General features: G+C 36.6%; 1 protein-coding gene across 2 annotated transcripts in view; it reads right to left on the bottom strand.

Annotated features, from left to right (window-relative positions):
- Positions 1-22342, bottom strand: part of MINDY2 (MINDY lysine 48 deubiquitinase 2) — a 73519-nt gene that overhangs the window by 31085 nt on the left and 20092 nt on the right. For both annotated transcript variants that reach the window (XM_008061469.2, XM_008061468.2), the window contains exons 2-4: positions 22266-22323; positions 14793-14857; positions 7804-7962 (exon numbers count right to left, since the gene is read on the bottom strand). In XM_008061469.2, coding sequence (XP_008059660.1) covers positions 7804-7962; positions 14793-14857; positions 22266-22323 — 282 coding nt within the window. The remainder of the gene's footprint in view (positions 1-7803; positions 7963-14792; positions 14858-22265; positions 22324-22342) is intronic.

Here is a 22342-nt window from a genome sequence, read left to right as displayed (position 1 = left end):
GGGGGAGGGAAGAAGACAGAGTGCGAGGGACAGAGGGAGTAAGGGGAGAGGGAGGGAGGGAGAGAGAGAGAGGGAAGGAGGGAGCCTCAATTCCTGGAGTCAAGTGATCCTCCCACCTCAGCCTCCTGAGTAGCTAGGACTACAGGGTCATGTAATCATGCTGGGTTAACTTTTTTTTTTTTGTAAAGATGGGGTCTTGCTAAGTTGCTCAGGCTAGTATCAAACTTCCTGTCTCAGCCTCCCAAATGCTAGGATTACAGGTGTGAGCCACTGTGCCCACCCCTACAGTTAAACCTTAATGCACATGAAATAGAATTTTATGGTTTGAGTTGTAGAAAACAATTTCATTTTTTTCTCCATGGCTACCTAATTGTCTTAGTACCTTTTGTTGTACAAAAGGTACTAAGGACTAATGAGGACTGACTCTCCCCATTGCTTGACAGTGCCCTTGTTCTGTCTTTATAAGCATGGTCTTATAGGCATCTATTCTCTGTCATTGGTTTAATTCTTTTTCTTTTTTTTGAGTTGGAGTCTCACTCCGTCGCCCAGGCTGGAGTGCAGTGACATGCTCACGGTGACCCCCAGTGTCGACCTGCTGGGCTCTGGCGATCCTTCCACCACAAGTAGCCGAAACTACAGGTGTGCGCTGCCATGCCCAACTGATTTTTTAATTTATTGTAGAGACAAGGTCTCACCATGTTGCTCAGGCTGATCTTGAACCCACAGGCTCAGGAAAGTTCTAATTCTTTTATTTATTTATTTATTTTTTGAATTGGAGTCTCACTTGTCGCCCAGGCTGGAGTGCAGTGGCACGTTCACAGCCACTGCAGCTTCGACCTGCTGGGTTTAGGTGATTCTTCTGTCTCAGTTTTCCAAGTAGTCGGAACACAGACACATGCTACCACACCCATTTAGTTTTTAGTGATTTATTGTAGAGATGAGGTCTCACCAAGTTGTCCAGGTGGTCTCAAACCCCTGAGGCTCCAGGCAATCCTCTCGCCTTAGCCTCCCAAAGTGCTGGGATTACAGGCTGAGCACTGCCGTGTCTGGCAGGTCTAATTCTTAATTATATTTTGTAACTAGAAGAACAAGTCCTTCCTATTTGTTTTGCCTCAAGAATATCTTGGCTTTTATTTCTGGTCCTTTCCATTTCTATATAAATTATAGAAACAACTTGTCATATTCCACAACTTCCCTGGCAAATCTGTTAGGATTTTTTTTGGAGTTGCATTGAGATGATAATTTAGTTTTGGGAGCACTGACATCTTTATACAACTTCAGTCCTGAAATCAAGAACACAGCATATCTCTACATTTTCATAGGTCGCTAATATCTCTCACCGTTAAAATGTTCCCACAGAGGTCTTGCACATCTTTCTGTCAGATTTACTCCTAGGAATTTATGCTATATAAAAGACCTGATTTTTTTGTTTTTTGAGTTGGAGTCTCACTATGTCACCCCAACTGGAGTGCAGTGGCACGATCATGGCTCACTGCAGCCTCGAACTCCCGGGCTCAGGTGCCTTAGCGTACGAGTAGCTGGGATTACAAGTGCACACTGCCATGACCAGCTTATTTTTTATTTTTGTAGAGGTGAGAGATTGCTATGCTGCCTAGGCTGGTCCTAAACTCCTTGGCTCAAGCAATCCTCTCGCCTTGCCTCCCAAAGTTCTGGGATTATAGGTGTGAGCCTTCATGCCTGGTAAGTAACCTAGTTTTAAAGTTTGGCTTTGTTTGTCATTTCAAAATCCTTTTCAAAGAATTTTAGTTTTGTTGATCTTCTTTATTGTATATTTGTTTTCTGTTTTGATACTTTCTGCTCTTTCTTAAGATAGATAAATAGTTCATTAATTTTCAGTCTCTTATTTTCTTTACTACAGAAATCTAAGGCTTAAAAATCCGTCCAAAAACTGTTTTAGCTATATCTCATACATTTTAATATATTTAGTTGTTGTGCAGTTTAAAATATATTCTAAGTTTCATTATGATCTTTTTAACCCAAGCAGTCTTTAATTATTGTTTTTCTACTGATTTCTAGATGAATTTCACTGTGGTCAGAGAATGCCCTATATGGTTATTATTTGATAATTTGACAATCACTTAGATTTATTTATCTATTTATCATGTTATTTTCTCTTCATTCACTCTTCTCTCCATCTGATATGACTTTCCTTCTATCTAAAATATTTATTTAGAATTTCCACTAATGATGGTCTACTGGGAGCAAACTATCTTAATTTAATTAACCTGAAAAATGATCTTATTTCATTCTTGAAAAATAAATCTTACTGGGAACAGAATTATGGGTTAGCATTTGTCTTCTTTCAGCACGCTGAATATATCATTCAACTGTCACCTGGCTTCCAGTGCTGCTATTGAGGAGTTAGTTATCCATTAATAATAGAGAAATATCTTCTCAGTGACTGAATTTTGGTGGCTACCATCCAGAGAACTGCAGATATTTATTTGCAGGATAGTTATTTGCAGAACACAGAATCAGAATACAGAGAACTAGCTGGTTCTGAAAGATATTTCATACAGACCTATGAATTTCAAACTTTTGTCTTACTGTTTTTTCTCGGCAGCAGAATCCTTCTGTCTCAAAGCAGGTAAGTAAAATAGATATAAATCAGAGCCCTCCCTGAGCCTCCTCCAAGAGTTTGAAAACCACTGATTAGACCAGAAAAGTCTGATGAACAATCTCTGTTCTACTTTAGAGTACATTTTCTTCATTAAGCAGATGAATTCAACTGTTTACCAGATGACATACAGTTACTCATACAGTTAGAAGGATGATGTGAGTCAATTTTTCAGAATTCAGACTTAAGTTCCTTAGGCTATCACCTCATTCACCTTAAGAATTTAAACTGCCTGGTACTGTCATTTGCCAGTCTCCAACATGACCTACTTTGGATATATAAACTGCTTTTCAGTGATATTCTTAGAGACAGACTGGCAACAAAGATACAGTTGCCTTGCTTATAGTAAGCCATCCAACTGTTGTCCAGAGTACCAGTTGCATTCATCAATGGAAGAGATGAAAAAGAGCACTGCCAAGTCCTTGCTATGATGATCATTTCTTCTCATGCATGCTACACTCCAACAGTTAATATTTACTGAGAACCTACTATGTGTCAGGTACTGCTTTATATATTGAGATACAAGAGCCCAGCCCTCATAAACCTATATTCTAGTAGGAGGTGACAGTTAATCAGGTAAAGAAATAAATAATAATTTCAGATAATGATACGTGGTTAAAACAAACCAAATAGGATTATGGGAGAAAAAAATGACTGGGGAAAAGGAGGGTGACTAATTTTAATAAGTTGGACAAGGAGGGCCTCACTAACAAGGTTGGAATAATGAGAAACTAGAAATGTGACGATCTGAGAGAAAACTATATTAGGGTAGGAGAATAGTATTACATATGGGTGACTAACCAGCATAAAAACTCTGAGACAGGAATGAGCCTGACATGTCTGAAAAGCAGAGAGGCAGATCATGTTGCTGGAGAGTAGTAAAAAAATAGGAGAAGTACATGAGGTGAAGTTGGAGGACAGACAGGCAGAGTCTAGATAACGTGGGACATCACAAAAATCCTATTAAGGATTTTAAATCTTATTTTAATTATACTGGAGGCTTTTAAGGAAATTAGGAGGACACAGAGATAAAGAAAAGGGTTCATTTTATAAAGATCATTCTGAGTGCCAGGACAAGTCAACTATTAAAAATAATGTTTTTAGCAAATAGTAGTAGGACAACTAAATATCCACATGCATAAGAATAAAGTTAGACTCCTTCCTCAAACCATATACAAAAATTAACCCCCAAAGAATTCTATTCCTAAATGTAAGTATTAGAAGAAAATATAGAAGTAAATCTTTGTGACTTTAGGTTGGGCAAAGCCTTCTTACATAGGATACCAAAAACATAAGTGACAAAAGAAAAAAACAGAGAAACTACATTTCATCAAAAATTAAAAACTTTTGTGTTTCAAAAGATACTATGAAGAAAATGAAAAAACCCACAGAAAGGAAAGAAGGAAGGAATGAGCAAAAAGAAGGGAGAAAGGGAAGGAAAAGAAAAGAGAAGAGAAAATAAATATCATAACTTAACTATTAGAATGGCAAAAATAAAAAATAGTGGCCACGTATGGAGTCTCACACCTGTAATCCCAGCACTTTGAGAGGTTGAGACAAGAGGATTGCTTGAGACCAAGAGTTTGAAACCAACCTGGGCAACATAGGGAGATCTGTCTATACAAAAAAAAAAAAAAATTGGCCAGATATGGTGGTGCTGGCCTGAAGTCCTAGCTAATTGGGAGGCTGAGGCAAGAGGATCACTGGAGCTCAAGAGTTTGAGGCTACAGTGAACTATTATCATACCACTGTACTCCAGCCTAGGCAACAGATGAAAACTGTGCCTTTAAAAAAAGGTGACAAGCCGATCATGGTGGCTCATGCCTGCAATCCCGGCACTTTGGAGGTCGAAGTGAGAGGATTGCCTGAGCCCAGAGATTTGCCTGGGCAACTTGGGGAGACATTGTCAATAAATCAAAAAATTAGCCAGGTGTGGTGGCACACGCTTGTAGTTCCAGCTACTTGGAAGGCTGAGGTGGAAGGATTGCTTGAGACTGTGGTAGCCATGATCGTGCTATTGCACTGCAGCCTGAGTGACAGAGTGAGGCTCTGACACACATACACAAAAAAGTGACAATATCAAATGCTTATGAGGATGTGGAAAAACTGTAACAATCATACATAACTGGTGGAAATGTAAACTTTTGGTACAGGCATGCTAATAATTTGGTATCTTCTTTTAAAAAAATGCACAAGTGACTACCATATAGCCCAGCAATTGCACTCCCGGGCATTTAACCCAGAGAAACTTAAAAAACAAAACACAAAAACCAAACAAGCAAAAAAGAAAAAACAAGGCTAAGCGTGGTGGCTTACACCTGTAATCCCAGCACTTTGGGAGGTTGAGGGGAGAAGATTACCTGAGTCCAGGGATTCGAGATTAGCCTGGCAACATGACAAGAACTCATCTCTACAATAAATCAAAAAATTAGCCAGGTGTGGTGGTGCGCACCTGTGGTCCAAGCTACATGGATGGCTGAGGTGGAAGGATCACCTGAGCCCAGCAGGTCTTGGCTGCAGTAGCTGTGAGCATGTGCCACTGCACTCCAGCCTGGGCAACAGAGTGAGACTCCTACTCAAAAACAAACGAGCAAACAAAAAAACCCTGTACACAAATATTTATAGCAGCTTTATTCATAATGGCCAGGAATGGAAGAAAGCCCAGATGTTCTTTAACAGGCAAAACTCTAGTACATCTAAACCATGGAATACTACTCAGTAATAAAAAGAACAAATTATTAATACATGCAACAACCTGGATGATGCTCCAGAGACATGATGAGTTAAAAAAAAAGCCAATCACAAAATATTACATATTATATTATTTCACTTATATAATATTCTTGAAATAACAAAATTATAGAAATGGAAAAACAGATTAGTGGTTGTCTGGGATTAAGGAGAGGCTGAGGGTAGGAGAGAAGGGGTATGGCTATACAAGGTAACAGGAGGGATTCTTGGGTAATGAAAATGTTCTGTATCTTAATTTTATTAATGTCAACTTTCTGATTTTGATATTTTCCATTGGAGAAAAATGGGTATCAATGGAGAAAAAATGGGTAAAAGATACAAGGGGTTGTTCTGTATAATTTCTTACAACAGCATGTGAATCTACAATTATCTCAAAATTAAAAGCTTAATTTAGAAAAAAAGTAAGTTCTCATCTTACATCATAAAACAAAAAAAGAAAGCCATTAACTAATATGATTTCTTTTTTCTTTTAAAGTTGATAATTAACAAATAATATTTTGAAAATTTTACCTTACTTTATGTTAAAATAAGCTACAATATTAAAATAGTATAGGCATATACTGTTTCTAGACATAATGCAGATCAGTGGAACAGAGAAGACTCTAGTCTATAAAAATTTAGTATATGACAATGGAATTGTTTTTTTCTCTTGCCTTTCCAAATCTACTCTCCACTCTTCTCTACTCAGGAGACTGACCTCTATGGACTGCAGCAATTCTCACTCTCTGGTTACTAGTTGGATTTGGCCAGTGGGAACTACTGGAAGAAATCAGAGAGTGGGGTTCATATTACCTATACTCTTCCCTGCTGCACCATAGCTTGGAACCAGTAACAGCATTTCTCTACTAAAGGCCACCGCTTCTGGCTGGTAGCCCTATGCTTCAGTAATTGGTCTTGCTGGGTTCTGATATAATCCTTCTCTTTGTCTCTTCAGAGTTAGGTGTGGCAACAGTTTTCTGCTGCTGCTAGCTCTAGGATGCTTCATCACACTTTGCTGCCTTCCTTTAATTTTGCCTACATCTTTTTGTTGTTTGTCTTTTTTTTTTTGGTTTTGTTTTGTTTTGTTTTTGAGATAGTGTCTTACTCTGTCACCCAGGCTGGAGTGTAGTGGTACAATCATAGCTCACTGCAGTCTCAACCTCCTGGGCTCAAGCAATATTCCTACCTTAGCCTCCCAAGTAGCTGGGACTACAGATACACACCACCACACCTAGCTATTTTATTTTAAAATTTATTTTTAAAAAATGTTTTATTTTTTGTAAAGATGGGGTCTATGTTGCCCAGTCTGGTCTTGAACTTCTGGCCTCAAGAGATCCCCACACTTCAGCCTCCCAGAGTGCTGGGATTCAGATGTGAGCCAACATGTCCAGTCTGCCTGCATCTTTGTAAACTATCTTTTCCTTAAACTTTCATCATCTACTACTTGCAAGAGCCCTGCCAAGAGGTAAAATCTGGAATGCTAGACTAGTATACTAAGGGTCACTATATATTTAGAAATGTACAGTTTGAGTGATGAGAATATGGGGGTGCTGTTTAAAAAAATATTAGAGTAATACAAAATGTCTTTTCAAAGCTGTGCAATAAAGAATTTGGCCAAAAAAAAGAATTTGGCCTTGCCCAAAGAGAGGTCTAGCCTTTGTCACAGCTCCTATGAGATAACCTCTAAACTTTGGCATTTCCCTAGGAATAGGAGGGACTTTGTTATTTATGGTAGGTCCCTTGTCAGTAGTTAATACTAACAAGGTGACTCATGGTGGGTCCCTTGAATTACATGGTGCCAGCTCAGTTTCTAAGAAGGGAAGGGCTGAGTTCAACTACACGGGCAATCAATCATTCAATCTACCTACATAATGAAATCTCAGTTAAAAATCTGAACACTGAAGGTTGGGTGAGCTTCCAGGATTGGCAATACTCCATACACACTGTAATACATTAATTCCAGAAGGGAAGTATGTCCTGAGGACAAGGAAAGCTTCACATTTGGAACTCTCCTAGGCTCTGTCCTATGTGTCTCTTTCCTTGGCTAATTTTAATCTATATCTTTGCCCAGTAATAAATTATAATGTGAAGTACAATAGGTTTCAGTGAGTTCTGTGAGTTGTTCCAGGGAATTACTGAACCTGAGGGTACTCTTAGAAAACCTATGAACCTGCAGTTGGTGTGAGAAGTATGGGTAGTCTTGTATGAACTCTTCCCTCTAACTTTGTAGTTGGGTCCTAACTCTTTGCTGCTGGAGTCAGAAGACTTGGGCAGACTTGGCAATCTGGAGCACTGTGCCCTTAACCTCATAGCTTGGTTAATGACAGGTGAAAGCACAAAAATATAAATATCAGAAAATGTAAATTTAGATTAATTTGCTAATTTATATATCTTTCCTGCATTTGTGTTTATATAATTTAAATTCTTCTACTTACCTGAGGGTCTACTAACCACCCATGGTACAAAGGAATATCAAGAAGATCAAATACTATGCATTCTGGTGTATATTCAAACACTCGAACACCAGTGAATCTTACATTTACATCCAGGCCTGTCTGTAGCTTGTGTAAAATTGCCATAGCATCACTCATATTCTGAAAATAGAAAGGGGAAAAGTATAGTTCAGAAAAATCAAGACAGGAACAAAAAAGATACTTAAATACAAACACATTTACTTTTACTCTTCTATTTTACCCAATTCATCTCTTCAACAAATCTTTATTAAGTACTGATTATGTGCAAACACTAATTGGAGTTCTAAAAATATAAGAGTGAATAAAAAAAAGTTTTTGCACTCATGCAACTAACATTCTACTTAGAGAGATAAACACATATATGACAATGTTAAGTAATAGTAAGAAAAATTGAGCAGGATGAGGTCAGAATGTAGGGATAAAGGAACTATTTTAGACTAAGAAGTCTAAAGTCAAATGGTTCTGAAGTCAAAGAGGAAGGCCTCATCACTTCTAAATTAAAAAGAATTGAAAGCAGGATCTTAAAAAGATATTTGCACACTCATGTTCATTGCAACATTACTGACAATAGTCAAGAGATGGAAACAGCTCAAATGTCTACTGATAGATGGAAGGATAAAGAAAATGTGGTATATGCACACAATGGAATATTATTCAGCTTTAAAAAAAAGAAAGAAATTCTGTCACATGCTACAACATGGATGAGTCTTGAGGACATTATAATGTGTGAAATAAGCAAGTCACAAAAGTACAAATACTGTATGATTCCACTTATTTGAGATAATTAGAGTATTCAAAATCATAAAAACAGAAAGTAGCATGGTAGCTTCCAGGGGCAGTGGGCAGCAGGAAACGGAGAGCTATTCAATGCATTTCAGTTTTACAAGATGAGAAAGTTCTAGGGATCTGCTACACTGTGAATATAGTTAATACTACTGAACTGTATGCTTAAAAACAGGCTGAGTGTGGTGGCTCATGCCTGTAATCCCAGCACTTTGGGAGGCCAAGGTGGGAGGATTGCTTAAGCACAGGAATTTGAGACAAGACTAGGCAACATAGCAAAACCCTTTCTTTACAAATATTTAAAAAATTAGCCAGCCATGGTGGGCTGCACCTATAGTCCCAGCTACTTGGGATGTTAAGGTGAAAAAGATCACCTGAGCCCAGTATGTTGAGGCTGCCATGAGCCGTGATCATCGTGATCATGTCACTGCACTCCAGCCTAGGTGCTAGCGTGAGATCCCAACTCAAAATAAATTAGTAAACAAAATAATTAATTAAATAAAGAAATACAGCTAAGAGGATAAGTTTTATACTATGTGGTTTTTACCATAATTTAAATAGAAATGAGCTATCAAGCCATGAAAAGTCACAAAGGAAACTTAAATGCATATTACATTTATTACTGTGTCCTTCGAACAACAGGAAGTCCAACAAGTCCAACAAGAAAGAAACCAATCTGAAAAGGTTAAATATTATATAATTCCAAATCACATTCTTGAAAAAGAAAAACTATTCAGACAGTAAAAAAAAATCAGTGGTTGCCAGGGATTGGGGGAGGGAAGGATGAATAGAACACAGAGGACTTTTAGGACTGTGAAACTATTTTGCATGATACTGTAATAGTGAATACATGTCATTATACATTTGTCAAAATCCACAGAATATACAACACCAAGAGTGAGTAATTATAGAATGTGGGCGATAATCATGTATCATTGTAGGTTTATCAGTATAACAAATGTACCACTCTTGTGCAGGACATTGACAGTTGGGGAAGCTGTTCATATGGGGTGAGGAGGAACAGGAGGTGTATGGAAATTCTCTGTACCTTCCACACTCAATGCATTGAACCTAAAACTGCTAAAAGTAAGGGAGTGAGGGAGAAAGAGAGGGAGAAAGGAAGGAAGGAAAGACCTCTTCAAAAAACACTTAAATAGAGACCAAAGTTAAGTACTGAGTCTTGGGAAGCTCTGAGGGAAGAGCATTCCAGACAAAGTAGACACTAGAGTAAAAATCCTGATGAAGAAATGAATTTACTACTGTGTGCTTTGAACAACAAGAAGTCCAGAATGGCTACAAAAAAATAAATGAAGTTATAGGAGATGAAGTCTCAGAGAAAGGCAGCGACTAGATCACAAAGACTTGTTGGCCAAATTAAGGAGTCATTTTGGTCACATCAGTTTTATCAGTAAATGTGGTCATATAAGTCTGAAATAAATAGTTTTAAAAGGATATATTTGATAGAATAAATCAAAACCAGTACATATACTTTTAATAAACTTTTACTGAATCTCTACTGTTAATCAGACACTCAGACACTGTACTAGGTACTAAAGATATAAAATAGAAACAGTATACTGTAGTCTATTAGAGAAGCTTAAAAAGGGAGAACATTAAATAAATCTTCTTACATCAAAACTAGGGACTCTCTTTGAATTTGAAAAAGACCAATGCAGGTCATAAAAACAAAACTTTGCTTTACTAAATAACTTATAAAATTATATTCTAAGAGATTGTACAGACTACAAACAAATTATTCAATTTTTTTTTCTTTTGAGTCGGAGTCACAATCTGTCACCCAGGCTGAAGTGCAGTGGCATGCTCACGGCCACCACAGCTTCAACCTGCTGGGTTCAGGTGATCCTTCCACCTCAGCCTCCCAAGTAGCTGGAACTACAGGCATGTGCCACCACACCTGAATAATTTTTTGATTTATTGTTGAGACAAGCAAGGTCTTGCAAAGTTGCCCAGGCTTGTCTCGAACCCCTGGACCTAGGCAATCCTCTCACTTTGGTCTCCCAAAGTGCTGGAATTACAAGCATGAGCCACTGCGCCTGGCCCAATTCACAAGTTTTAAATTCATGAATAATGCAGTTATAATAGGATAATGTTATTCTGCACAGTCTTTGGCCTTTGTCAGTTTCAGCTCTTCCTAATATATGTTTGCCCAAAACAATATATTTTCTAAACTTTCCCAAAAGTTGAATCTCTGGAAATAATCAGCTCACATTTATTTTTTTCTCTTGTGTTTTAGAACTTTTTCTAAAGTCACAACAAGCATGAATCTGAGAAAATGGTAACAACAGTGAGCAATCTAAGTATTACAGTTCTACTACCATCATTATTTTCTTCTATTTTTGTTAAATTATTGGTTGCCAACAACCACCCAACTTCCTTTAGGAGCAATATAATTTTTTCTTTTTTTTTTTTTAGTTGGAATTACATTCTGTTGCCCAGGTTAGAGTGCAGTGACACAATCATGGCTACCACAGCTTCAACCTACTGGACACTCAGGTGATCCTTCTGCCTCAAGTTCCAAGTAGCTAGGACTACAGGTGCATGCCACCATGCCTAGCTAATTTTTTGACATATTAAGGGGACGAGGTCTTGTCATGCTGCCCAGACTAGTCTTCAGCTCCTGGGCTCAGGCAATCCTCTTGCCTCGACCTCCCAAAGTACTGGGATTACAGGGTGTAAGTCACCAAGGGCAATATGACAAGGGCAATATGATTTTTAATGGCTTCAGGCCCATTGCTTACACCTTCACATACTTGCTGAATTTATTATACATTATTTAGCATTAAAATAACTAAATTAACACCATTTGGTAATCTCCATAAGGATTAATAAAACTGGCCAAGTGCAGTGGCTCACAACTGTAATCCTAGCACTTTAGGAGGCCAAGGTGGGAGGATCATTTAAAGTCAAGAGTTTGAGATCAGCCTGGGCAACATAGTGAGACCTCTTCTCTTACAAAAAAAAAAAAGTTAATAAAATTAATAAAATAGAAACTAATTTATAAACAAAAGGCTTAAAGGGGTATTTTGCCACATTGTTTCGAATTCCAAATTATGATACTTAATACTACAAAATATAAATGTGAAGAATGGCTGCTTACATCATAAGAAAGGATTACTATTATCCTTTAAGGCAGTGGTTAAACTGTTTCTTAGGATTCTTCTCAAAGGTACTTTTAACACGGTGAAATATTTTAAATTTAAATATAAATTATATTTTTAAACCAGGCCAGATATGGGGGCAGTGGCACACATCTGTAATCCTAGCACCTTGGGAGGCTGAGGCGAGAGAATTGCCTGTGTCCAGGAGTTTGAGACAAGCCTAGGCAACAACATAGCAAAACTTTGTCTCAAAAAAAAAAAAATTAGCCAGATGTGGTGGCGTATACCTAGTCCCAGTTACCCAAGAGGCTGAGGTGGTAGAATCACCTGAGGCCTGAAGGTCGAGGTTGAAGTGGCTATGACTGTGCCACTGCTCTCTAGCCTGGGTGAGAGTGAGACCCTGACTTTAAATACATACATACATACATAAATGCATAAATAAAATATATAAATAAATATATTTGTAGTCATTTAAAAACCTATTCTGAACATATATACATCATGCCTTCTTGTGCTGTTAGGGTATTTACTATGAGGCAAAAAATATGCTTTGTTTACATTACAACTTCTGGTAAAAAGGTTTCCATTGGGAATAAGCAGCTGTGCGTTGTCTTTCTAAAACTTAGGTTTAAACACCTCGCTTACATAAGATGATACAAAAAAAGAACACTGGCCAGGCATGGTGGCTCGAACCTGTAATCCCAGCACTTTGGGAGGCTAAGATGAGGGGCTGCCTGAGCCCACGGGTTTGAGAACAGCCTGGGCAACTTGGGGAGACCTCATCTCTACAATAAATAAAAAAAATTAGCTGGGCATGGTAGCACGTGTTTATCGTTCCAGCTACTTGGAAGGCTGAGGCAGAAGGATCACCAAGAGCCAGCAGGTTGATGCTGGGGTGGCCGTGAGTGTGCCACTGCACTCCAGCCTGGGTGACGGAATGAGACTCCAATTAAATAAGAAAAAAAAAGAACACTATTATATCACAACTATGGAGCATTAAACACTAGTTTAGACTCAGCCCCTACTACTTTCATAACTCAGTACGTACTACTTTCAAAACTAATGTTAATGGAATAGCATCTTACGGTTTTAGTGCTTATTTTAAATGCAAGGTATATTCATGAGAAATGCATGCAGTAGTGAGATATCATTTTCTCAACTTTGAAACAATACTTCCAATCATTCAAGAGTCTAAAGCAGCTTAATGAAAATGTATCATGAGACCCTAAGAGGAACTTGAGACAAACAAACAAAATGCTTATATCATTTACAAATACTTTCAATCAAGATTTTTTTCAGGACTATGCAACAGAGTAAAATAAATTTGGAGGCTGACAGAAACTGTAACTATCAGCCATAATCTCTAACTCTAAGTTTTGGTATTACCAGGTGTGGTGGTTCATGCCTGTAATCCCAACCTTTGGGAGTAATTTCTTCTTCTTTTTTTTTTAGTTGGAATTGCACTTTGGGAGGTGGAGATAAGAGGAGTGTCTGAATCCAGGGGTTCGAGACACTGGGCAACTTGGCAAGACTTCATCTCTACAATAAATAAAAAATTAAGCCGGGTGTGGGGGCACATGCCTGTGGTTCCAGCTATTTGGAAGGCTGAGGTAGAAAGATTGCCTAAGATCAGCAGACCCAGGCTGCAGTGGCCATGGAGTGCCACTACACTCCAGCTTGGGTGACTAAGTGAGACTCTGACTCAAAAAAAAGAAAAGTTTTGGTATTAATCAAAACAGTCTCACGACTTCAATTTAAAAATGATATAAATTTAATACATAAATGATATAGAATTGGATCATATCACTTTATACTTAAAAGATAACATGTACTGGTGGGATATTGGGATATTGGAAGTTGGGATAAGATTTTATTTGAAAAGAGGTTTCTATTGCTAAAAATGTTTGAAAATCACTGCTTTAAGATACAAATTTCAGCTGGGTGCAGTGGCTCACGCTTGTTATACCAGCACTTTGGGAGGCCGAGGCGAGAGGATTGCCTGAGCCCAGGGATTCAAGACCAGCCTGGGCAAATTGGCGAGATCTTATCTCTACAATAAATAAAAAAAATTATTCATGTGCAGTGGTGCATGCCTGTGATTCCAGCTAACTTGGAAGGTTGAGGTGGAAGGATCGTCTGAGTCCAGCAGGTTGAGGCTGTGGTGGCCGTGAGAGTGCCACTGTACTCTAGCCTGGGCGACAGTGAGATTCTGACTCAAAAAAAAAAAAAAAAGACACAAATTCCCCCAATAAAATTTAAACGACAAATTTGGCTTTAGCTGTAGATTTCCTACCTTATAATATGATGCAATGCAAGACGTTAGTTTTTAAATTCTTTTAGGACTAGATTATGTGAACATTCAAATTCAAAAAATCTATGCTTCATTCTTCAAGTTATGCTTCATTCTTGCATATGAGAGGATGCTAAAAAGGTTGCTTTGAGAGCATATGTGAAGGTTCCAATGATACTTATTTCTTCCCTGGCTGATACTTCCTCCCATTCTAAGAAGCTAATTCTTTCTTGCCTTCTACTGCCAAATAAAAGAAGAATACTGAAAAAAATGAAGCTCTGCTTGCTTTCTTCCAGCTCCAATAATTTTGAGCCTAGTGACCCCTCCTACATTGCAGAACAGGATCTCTAAAGAACATGCCAAGAAATGCAGATATCCTGAAACTATAAAACAATAGAAACTATCGTAATGACATACCCTAGACTTCATTTGCTCAACTTTCTCCTAAATATAACTTAACTGTATGATATAAATAAAATGAGAAAAGATGAATCAATGACAAATTCCCTTCAATGCCAATTTTTCAAGAAAAATACCAGATTTAACCTATATGAGATTAGAAAAGAAAAACATCAGGTTATCATTCTAAAAAAGAGAAAGAATATGCACTAGAGACTGACCCATATGGCCTGCAAAGCCTAAGATATTTACTATCTAATCTTCTATAAAAAAAGGTTACCAGCTACTGGTAGAACCAATGTATATATTCATAACTTAAAAATTATATATTTTAAGATAACAAAAATTGTGCTCATTACCTGTTCATAATTTAAACGTTGAATTTCTGAAATTTCTTTTGGCTTTGCATCAAGCATGTAATCTCCTGAAAAAGAAATTGTGAAATTGCCTTTTTAAAATATTACTTTTTTTCTAATTACAAAATAGATCTTAATTATAAATTTTGAAACATTGTAGCAAGACATGACATATACAGTTGACCCCCTAATTCTACCCAGAGAAAATCAATACTAGTTGTTTGCTATCAACTCACAAAATTTTTCAGTATATACAGTATAATGCTTTTGAACTTTTTTATTTCTTTCATTTAACAGTATACTTGAGCATCTTTCCATGTTACTGCATATAAAGCTCCCAAAGACTGTACCAAATATCATGGGTGTCAACAATATAACTATGAGTATTAACCTTCTAACTGTTTGCAATTCTGAAAAGTAAATGAACATTTTTTTGTATTGAAAAAACTGATATTTCTATATATTAATTTTTATTTGGTATCACTAATTTATGTATAATGTTTTTGTATATGTGGCAACTTCCAAATATATGAGGCACCTTTTAAAAATATGGAGTATGCTGGATGCAATGGCATGTGCCTGTAGTCCCAACTACTTGGGAGGCTGAGGCGGGAGGATTGCTTGAGCCCAGGGGTTTAAGACCAGCCTTGGCAGCATAGTGAAACTCTCAACTCAAATAAAAAAAAAAAATATGGACCACCACTAAAATATATACAGTACCTTTTAAATCTGTGTGTCTTTTAGATTATATATTAACTGCATATACTTCTTTTTCTCTGAATTATCGACCTATATACTTATTATCTTTCCTTACTGAACTGTAAAAGCTCTTTTTCAATTAGGGGAATTGGCATGTTTCCTGTTATACGTGTGGTCAGTATTACTTTTTCCAAATTGGCTTCTTAGGGTGGCTTTTTTTGGTTTTGTTTTGTTTTTGAGTTGGAGTCTCACTCCATTGCCCAGGCTGGAGTGCAGTGGTACACTCATAGCCACCCCAGCATCGACCTGATGGGCTCCAGCGATCCTTCTACCTTAGCCTTCCAAATAGCTGGAACTACAGGCATGTGCTACCATGCCCAGTTAATTTTTGATTTATTGTAGAGACGAGGTCTCACCAAGATGCCCAGCTTGGTCTTGAACCTGCAGGTTCAGGCAATCCACTCGCCTCGGCCTCCCAAAGTGCTGGGACATAGGCTGAGCCACCGAGCCTGGCCTGGGTGGTGTTTCTTAATCTATTTTTTGCTGTACAGAAATATTTAATTTTAATGTAGTCAAATTCTTCTATTACAGTTCTGGATGGGATGTCATGTTTAGAAAGATCTTCACCTCTTAAGAGTATACAAATATTCACATATGCTTTCTTCATGTAATTTTATGTTTACTTTTTAAAATGTTTAAATCTTTCATTTACCTGGAATTTATCTCGATACATAGTGATATATGGAACCAGCTTCTCATTTAATGTCCCAAATTGCTAATAAGTTGATGAAATTGCTTTAATATAACCTTATTTTCTAATTCTAAATAAACTTTAAAAGACTCTATCAAGTGTCTTCTTAGAGTTTCCAACTATGATAACAAAAGAATTCCTGTGAACAATACATTATTATTATTGCTTTTAATTTGAACTTTAAGATAACAAGAATCTGATGAGAAATGACTATTCCACATAGGTATAAGAACTCCAAAAGCACTATATTAATTGATTCATGGAAATGTATAAGCAAGTCAGTTTAATAATTATTTTTTGAGTCCTTAGTATATGTGGCACATTGTATATTTATATATTGAGATTTTGATACAACATTTAACTGAAAACTATGCTTTATTTTGAGTAAATACTATATATTATTTAGTTAAATAATTGAGAACATAAGTACTACATGTGAATCCTTTATTTCACTTAAGTTCATATTTATTTTGACGAAAGACTACATATGCTTTCCTAATTTTAGTTGGGTCAGGATGCAGAGCATTATATAATAGTAAATGATACTGAATATGGTACCATAGACTAAAACTTAGGTATTAAGAATAGAATGATTACTGGGAAAGACTCAGATAAGCAACTCCTCTTTTCCTGAAGCCAGAAAGATCTCTGGGTAAGAGAAGAGACGGGATGAACAGCCTCTAAGGTGGACCTCAATGACCTTCATTCACCCTCCTGATAGTCACACTTTAGTATAATCTCCTTCCCTTGAGTATAGATAGGACTTACTGACTCACATCTAATTAATAAAATGTGACAGAAGTAATGAGCTGTTACTTGTAAATTCAGCATATAAAATATTATGGCTTTTGTTGTGGTGCATTCTCAGTTGCTCACTCTGAAGACAGCCGGCTACCATGTTTTGAGCTTATGGCAAGGAACTGAAGGAGGCCTTCAGCCAACAGTCAGCAAGGAGCTGAGGCCCTCAGTCCAACAACCTGTAAGGAACTGAATCTTGCCAACAACCATGTGAGGAAACTGGGAAGCAGATTCTCCCAAGTTTGACTTTCAGATGAGACTGCAGTCCCAGTCGTTACTCTGACTACAATCTCATGAGAGATCTTGTGATAGGGTCACCCAACTAAGTCACATCCAGATTCTTGACCTATAGACACTATGAGATAATAAATGTTTATTGTTTTAAGCTACTAAATTTGGGGTGAATTATTGCATAGCATTAGATAACTAATACAGATGTATAAAAAGTAGAACCAGGTATATTTTTATGAGAGTTTGTAACAAAAGAATCAGATATTTTTAAATAGCTGAGTTTGAGTTTCTAAGGAAGCATCATTCAATTATAGATATATAAAAAAATCATCTCTTAAGAGTGTTGTTTTGTGTAGCTTATGTAACCTTTGTATTTGCAATTGGTCAGTCAAAATACTATTTCAATCAAAAAGTACTTATTGAGAATATGCTATGTGCTTAGCAATGAGTTAAAATAAGTATCAGAATGTGAATGTTCCTCTTAAAAAACCAATAATTTGATTGAGCAAAGAACATATAGGAAACAGAATAAGATAAAGTATAATATAGCATAAAATGTAATAAATGCCTTATCTATCAAATTATTTTACTTATTTCTGTAGAGATGGAGTCTCACTATGTTGCCTAGGCTGGTTTCCAACTCCAGGTCTCAAGTGATCCTCCCACCCTGGCCTCCCAAAGTGCTGGGATTACAGGTATGTGCACTGCATCTAGCCCCAAATTATTTTAAAAAGAGATATTGATAAAGCCAATAAAGCTTAGAAATATCCTTTGGAAGGGAGAGTACCTAAACTGGATGCTAAAAAATGAGCAGAGCATGGAAAGGCAATAGGAGAAAAAACACATATAAGAAAGATCCTGTCATATAGACAGCTTATAAGATTGACATAAGATTTATATTGCAAAGTGGTAGGAAATGTGGCTGAATGAGGAAACAATCAGATTGCAGACAAATTCTAAATAATATACTGATAAATTTGGCTGCTTGTAAAAAATCATAGGGATCTTTACAATTTTAAGTAGAGGAGTGAAGGGTAAAATTGATGCTTTAGTAAATGTATACTAGTATGTAGGCTAATTTGGAGAGTAGAGGAACGACAGAGTTTACAATCAACTGGGTTGTGAAGTATCAGTATACAGAAAGAAAAAATAATTTCAAGGAAAGAATCATAAGACCTTGCTACTAACGGGATACTCCAAACAGAAATCAAGAAACAAAGACATTATGGTTGCATTAGGCAAAAAATAGAGAGGATCTGGCAGTAGTAAGCTTACGCCAGGTGAACATTTGGAGAAAAGAAAACACAATCAACTCTGGGCAAGGCTGGGTGCACTGGCTCATGCCTATAATTACAGCAGAGGATTGCCTGAGCTCTGGGTTCAAGACCAGCCTGGGCAACTTGGTGAGCCCTCATCTCCACAATAAATCAAAAAATTAGGAGGGCATGGTGGCACATGCCTGTACCTAGAAGGCTGAGGTGGAAGGATTGCCTGAGCCCAGCTGGTCGAGGCTGTGGTGGCTGTGAGCATGCCACTGCCCTCCAGCCTAGGCAATAGAGTGAGACTCCAACTCAAAAACAAAACAAAACAAAACTCTGGGCAAGATCAAAATGCTTCAACATTAACCTCTCTTTACAGTATATTTATATTCAAAAGATAATTTTTTAAAAAGTCAGACAATCCCACCATCCTAACTATTTTCCTTACTTTAATATTAAGCTAGTCTCACCACACAAATTTTGGATATCTCAAGTTATAGCATAAATTCCAGTTTAAGCACAGCTTTTTTACTTCACATCTCTACTCATTTCCCAACTTCTGCCTACACCTCTTCCCCATCTTACCAGATCTCCTAGCACTTCCTAGGAATCTTAACTTTTCATGTTCCTTTCTCTACGCCACTTCTATAACCTTTGCTAATAAAAATTCCCATTCCCATTCCCTTGGGGTACCTCTGCAAGGTATTAGGAAAACAATTAATAGTTTCTCTTATAGTTCTTCTACTAGTGTTTGCTTATTAACTCAACAACATCTGGTTTCTCCAGAGAACTGAAGTAATCCTGAGAGGAGAAAATCCAAATGACTTTAAAAAATCAAGCAATTTATTCTGGTAGGATTGGCCCTGAATAAAGTTTACTTTTGGTGAGACAGAGTCTCCAGAATCTTTGCTCACTACACTCTGTTTGTTTTTTTCTCACATCACTCTTACTCACTCCTCCCCTACCTCTCAAGATCGTATTACTTTTATGCTGTCCCCAGTAGCTGAATCCTCTCATCCATAATTCCTGAACCTCTTTAGCTACCCTAGATCTTGATAGTTCTTAAACAATTTTTCTTTTTCCCTATCAAAATTCTCTATCCTATGTTTTGCTTCCTCAGACTGATAGATAAATTGAATATACCAAGATATGTTAATTATTTCTTATATTACTCTGTATAAGAAAAATACCATGCTGACATTTTCATGGTAGAGTACACTTGTGCAGCCACAGTGACAACATTGTTGACATCTCCAAAGAACTTGTCCACACAAAATGCTCAGTAAATATTTACTGGATTAAAAAAGAAAGAAAGAAAAGGAAGAAAGAGACAAGTAGAAGGCATTTCAAATACTCTTATCAAAAATACTTTCAGGTGATAGAGAAGGAAGAGGGATATACTTTTGAGTGTATGAGCTTTTCAGCATTCCTTAAATATATAAGGTACCCAGATAGAGACAATACAGTATTTAACCTTCCTGAGTTTTGGTTTCCTCATCTGTAAGATAGAGAAGCACTGCAATTTTGTGACACTTTTATTTTTGCACCAGTTTCACCCTTTCCTACTATTAGCACCTCCACACTTATGGCTCTGTTCATTGGTTCTTTACTACCACAGTGGTGTTCTTCATTTATGGGACTGATGGCAAAAAAGCTCTTTGTCTCAGAAGGTATGCAGACAAAGGCAAGTAATAACTAGCAGGGAGGAAGCGAAGTAAATGGCATCAACTTGCGATAGCACATAGCGCAGAGCTAGAATGAAGATGAAAGCTATGGAGTGGCAGCATAGTTTAGTTTAGCACCAACCAATAGAAATATAATGCAAGCCACAGATGTGAGCCCATGTGTAATTTAAAATTTTCTAGCAGTCACATTACAAAAGGTAAAATAAACAGATAAAATTAATTTTAATATTTTATTTAACCTAGCATATTAAAATATTATTTCTACATACAAACAATATTTTAAAATTACTGAAATTATTTTAGCTAAATCTTTAAATTCAGTGTATATTTTACATTTACAAGACATCTCAATTCACACTGGCTACACTTCAAGTACACAATAGCCATATGTGTCTAGTGGCTACTATATTTACTCAGTACAGGTTTAGTTGATTTAAGGTCATGATCTGAGAACAAAGAAAGCTGAAAGTGGATAGCTTTGGAAGAGCTGGACAGGAAACTGGAATCAGAAATATATGTCTTCATTACTCAAATCATATATATTAGGCACTCAAATATCTGTTGAATCAGTACCATATCTGGACTACTGTTACCATTTCCTAATTGGTCTCAACAGACCGTCTTAAAAACTACATTTAACATATTATGACCCCACTAAAGAAACTACAATGGATTAAGCATCCTACTACAATAAATCCAAACTCCCTGCATAGTTCACAAGACTTAGCCACAACCTACCTAATCTAATCTTTATTCCTATAATTATACAACATGCAGACTTGCCAATTATAGTCAACTTGGACTCACTCACTGTTCCTTCAGTGTCTACCATATTTCTTCCTCTAGCTTGAGTTTGAAATAGTTTCACCTACCTTGTAATAATCTCTCTACTTCTTTACAACAGTGTAGACAGTAACTACAGCTCAAAGCCCAATACAAGTTACATATTCTCTATTAAGTCTTTTCTTACTACTCCTCACCCACTTTTCACATTCATTTGCAGCTAAACTTCTCAAAAGTTATCTGCATTTAAGGTCTCCACTTTCTGTATAAAAGGAAACAGTATGGAGATGTGTTTTTGTCTTGTCCAAAAAAAGTTTTGCTTTGTTATCAATTTAACAGGAAAAAAAAAAAGGTCTTCCAAAAGCTGCAGTTTCAATTACTTTACCAAGCCTTATCTCACAAAAAATCAGTTAGCAACTTGTCTGAAAGGACAAGACAAATTGATCCGTTGACAAACTTTTTTAAAATAAAAATTTAGTTACCAAAAAAACTGTAATAATAAAGATTAAGATTTCCTATTTGGTAATGGCACAAATATATACATTCTTATTTGCCAAATTATAAAAACACCCCAACGGGATATATAACTGTCTGCTTTCTAAAATGAGTTCAACTCTATGTGGCCAGTTTACTAACTGTATTCCTGGTCTGTTTTGAAATAAGAAACTTACGCAGGAATGCAATTCAATACTCTGTTTCCTTCATCAAGAAAATTTTCCTATAAAAAAAATTTCAGATGAACTAAATAATTAAATAATTATTTAGTAAATAATTATTTAGTAAATAATTAAATTTACTAATGTAAATATTTTATATCCTAGCAAAAGCTTCTATTTATTGTAGACAGATAACTAACATTTCATAGATTGGCAGAGGTCCATGAATCATCCTTTGGGGGGCACTAATCTAAATCATCTCCCTTGTCTTTTATTCAAACCTACCCAATATTTTTTAACACCTTCTATAAGCAATGTCAGAGATTCTGTGCTATCTTCCATTCTGCAATGATCTGGAATGGATATGTATCTTGTTCTCTAGATGTCACTCAGTCTCCTTATTTATATTACAGAACTTTAATGCTGGTCAGAAAGCAGACTATAACATCCTAAAATAGTAACATACTCTTAAAAACTTCTATTTGACAGATTCAAAACTATAATTTTAAAACAGAATATATAACAGTACTTCAGAAATGTGAGACTGGGTAATATAACAGCTTTGAAAACTTTATTTCACAAGAAATATAAAACATCCACTTTTCAACACTAACCTAAATATTCCATTAGTTGCTCAGCAGTTATGATTTCCATCATTGGTGGAAGTTTCACCTGAAAAACAAAGTATTAT

This window comes from Carlito syrichta, unplaced genomic scaffold (genome assembly GCF_000164805.1).
Source record: "Carlito syrichta isolate Samal-C Ts95f unplaced genomic scaffold, Tarsius_syrichta-2.0.1 Scaffold305279, whole genome shotgun sequence".
In the NCBI taxonomy this organism is placed as follows: Eukaryota; Metazoa; Chordata; class Mammalia; order Primates; family Tarsiidae; genus Carlito; species Carlito syrichta.
Note: the sequence above shows the minus strand (reverse complement) of the source record. Positions and strands in the feature narration are given on the sequence as shown.